The sequence below is a fragment of the Echinops telfairi genome, unplaced genomic scaffold (genome assembly GCF_000313985.2).
Source record: "Echinops telfairi isolate 266 unplaced genomic scaffold, ASM31398v2 ScPeMD7_4225;HRSCAF=4972, whole genome shotgun sequence".
NCBI lineage: Eukaryota > Metazoa > Chordata > Mammalia > Afrosoricida > Tenrecidae > Echinops > Echinops telfairi.
The window spans coordinates 19653681-19655903 of NW_022108124.1; the positions used below are offsets into that span (position 1 = coordinate 19653681).

General features: G+C 46.5%; 1 protein-coding gene across 1 annotated transcript in view; it reads left to right on the plus strand.

The window, feature by feature from the left end:
• Nucleotides 1-8: 8 nt before the first annotated feature.
• The window catches only part of SIAH2 (siah E3 ubiquitin protein ligase 2), a gene marked incomplete at its 5' end in the record, with an annotated part of 22276 nt that continues 20061 nt past the window's right edge, over nt 9-2223 (plus strand). The window contains one exon of the mRNA XM_004708537.2: nt 9-215. Within this exon, the coding sequence (XP_004708594.2) occupies nt 9-215 (207 nt within the window). The remainder of the gene's footprint in view (nt 216-2223) is intronic.

Here is a 2223-nt window from a genome sequence, read left to right on the forward strand (position 1 = left end):
CCCCGCAACACCACGAGCTGACCTCGCTCTTCGAGTGCCCGGTCTGCTTTGACTATGTCCTGCCTCCCATCCTGCAGTGCCAGGCCGGGCATCTGGTGTGTAACCAATGCCGCCAGAAGCTGAGCTGCTGCCCGACGTGCAGGGGAGCCCTGACTCCCAGCATCAGGAATCTGGCTATGGAGAAGGTGGCCTCGGCCGTCCTGTTTCCCTGCAAGGTAAGCCCGGGTGCTACCCGCGCACCGCCTTCGCGACCTTCCGAACTCTGCTGTCCCCTAGCCTCTTTGTAGGCCCCGAGAAAAGAATAGCTTTTCTGCTATATAAAATAAAAAATCTGCACATTGTCCGCCCCTACCAAGTCCGCTTGTCCACTTTGTGAGTAGTTTTGGGATGACGCTGGTGTAACCGACATTCACTTAATTAGAACACCTTCCTGCTCTACCCCGCCAGATGTCTGCGTCCTTTGCACACGTGTGTTTTGTAGGGCCGCAGCCGCGCCAATAAAACTTGGCCCGGGGAGCTGGTCTCTTGGGAGTTGAGAAGCGGGGAAGGGTGAGCCAAACGCACCCTTTGCTGGCACTCTGCTTGGCAGAAATAGTACTGGGCTCGGGATGCGTGTCCAGCCAGCCCTCAGTCCTCACACACGCACACGTGGGAGCTCCTGGAAGCACAGACGGCCTGTTCTCCTCCAGCCTCACGGAAACCCTGCAGGCCACACCTCTCCCTCCCTCGCTCCCTCCCCTCCTCCCAGTTCTTCCAAGGACTTGAAAGGACCTAGGAGTTGTGGCTACATTTCCTTTTTAAAATGGGGTGAAAACGAGAATCTGTCAGGAATTGAACTGGAAGGGCACCCCGGAGCTGCTGTTACAGTTCTCCAAAGCTTTGTTTATTTTTCTAGTTAAAAAACTTATCAGTGTGCTGGCAGACCACAAAAACTAGACAAGTTGAGCTAGGACGTCAGCAGGCCTTCCCCACCATTGTTGAGGACTTTTTCAAACAACTTATAAATATGTTCTTTCTGCCAAATGTATAAATCATAGAAGTCAGTGTGTTACTTTATATACATATGTTCACATAGATGGTCTTTCTCTAAAAATGGCATCTGCCACTTGTTATTTTTAATTCATATTATCACATTTGATTCAGAAACAGCTCATCTTCTAAATGGCTGGATAGGATTGCACTGTATGGTCAGATTATAATCTCTAGCTATATTTAGCTCTTTAAAAGATTCAGGAGCAATTTTACAGATCAATTTCTCAAAGCCAAAGCTATGTAGTAAATTTCATTTTCTAAACATAGAAATGGAAGTAGCATCATTAATGTTTAAAAGTTTTTGTGTATGGGTAACTAATCTGCCTGGCATTTCTCCTCAGTGCTGCCTGTTTTTTAAGTTTAAAATAATCCACCAGAGAATCAAGCCATGAGATTCACATCAGTAAAACGAGTGATTTGATTTTGTGTACTGCCCAGCCACAAATTAAGTTTAAAATAGCTCATTCACATGAACATTTGCTTCAGTGTTTGGACAGTTGAGGAGTCGAAACCATAATAAGTTATTTGCTTTAAACCTGTCCCAATGTGCTTAGTAATTCACCCAACCTGACCGTTGTTTCCTATAAAGTTTAGATAAAGTTGCTCCATCCTTTGCTTGGAGCTGTGAAGACAGTGACAAGCTGGTGGGCAGAGCAGATGCACTCTAGCAGAGAGTGAGCATGTGGGTTAGATATTGGGGGAAGGGAGAGTGCCCCTCGCGAGTTCTGAGGAACTTCCTCCTCGGCCTTTGACTTTCTCCCAAATCCTTCCATGTGGGGCTGATACAAAAAGGAGAACTATAGTTCAGAAATAAACATTTGATTTCAGGATTTCATCACTTATTTCTAAAAAGGGTTCTCCCAAGCACATGGTTGCTGCTCCCAGGAGAAAGGAAGGGAGGCCGTAATGACACGCTGTATCAAGTGTGATGTTTCATTTTGAGCCTCTGGAATGAACGTACTGGCTCCTGTTCAAGAACCGGTTCTTTCTGAGCATGCTACCATGTCAGTGAAGTCTTTCTTGAAGAGTGGTTCTCTTGGCAGTCAGGGGTACTCAGCCTTTCTTGTGATTTGTTCGCGTCCCAATTCTAAATGAGTGCAGTTGGGCAAAACCATCGTGTCCTAAGACTCAACTAACTCCCCATACATCAGGAAGCAACTTAGAAAAGTTGATGTTGGGTGTGTGTGTGTG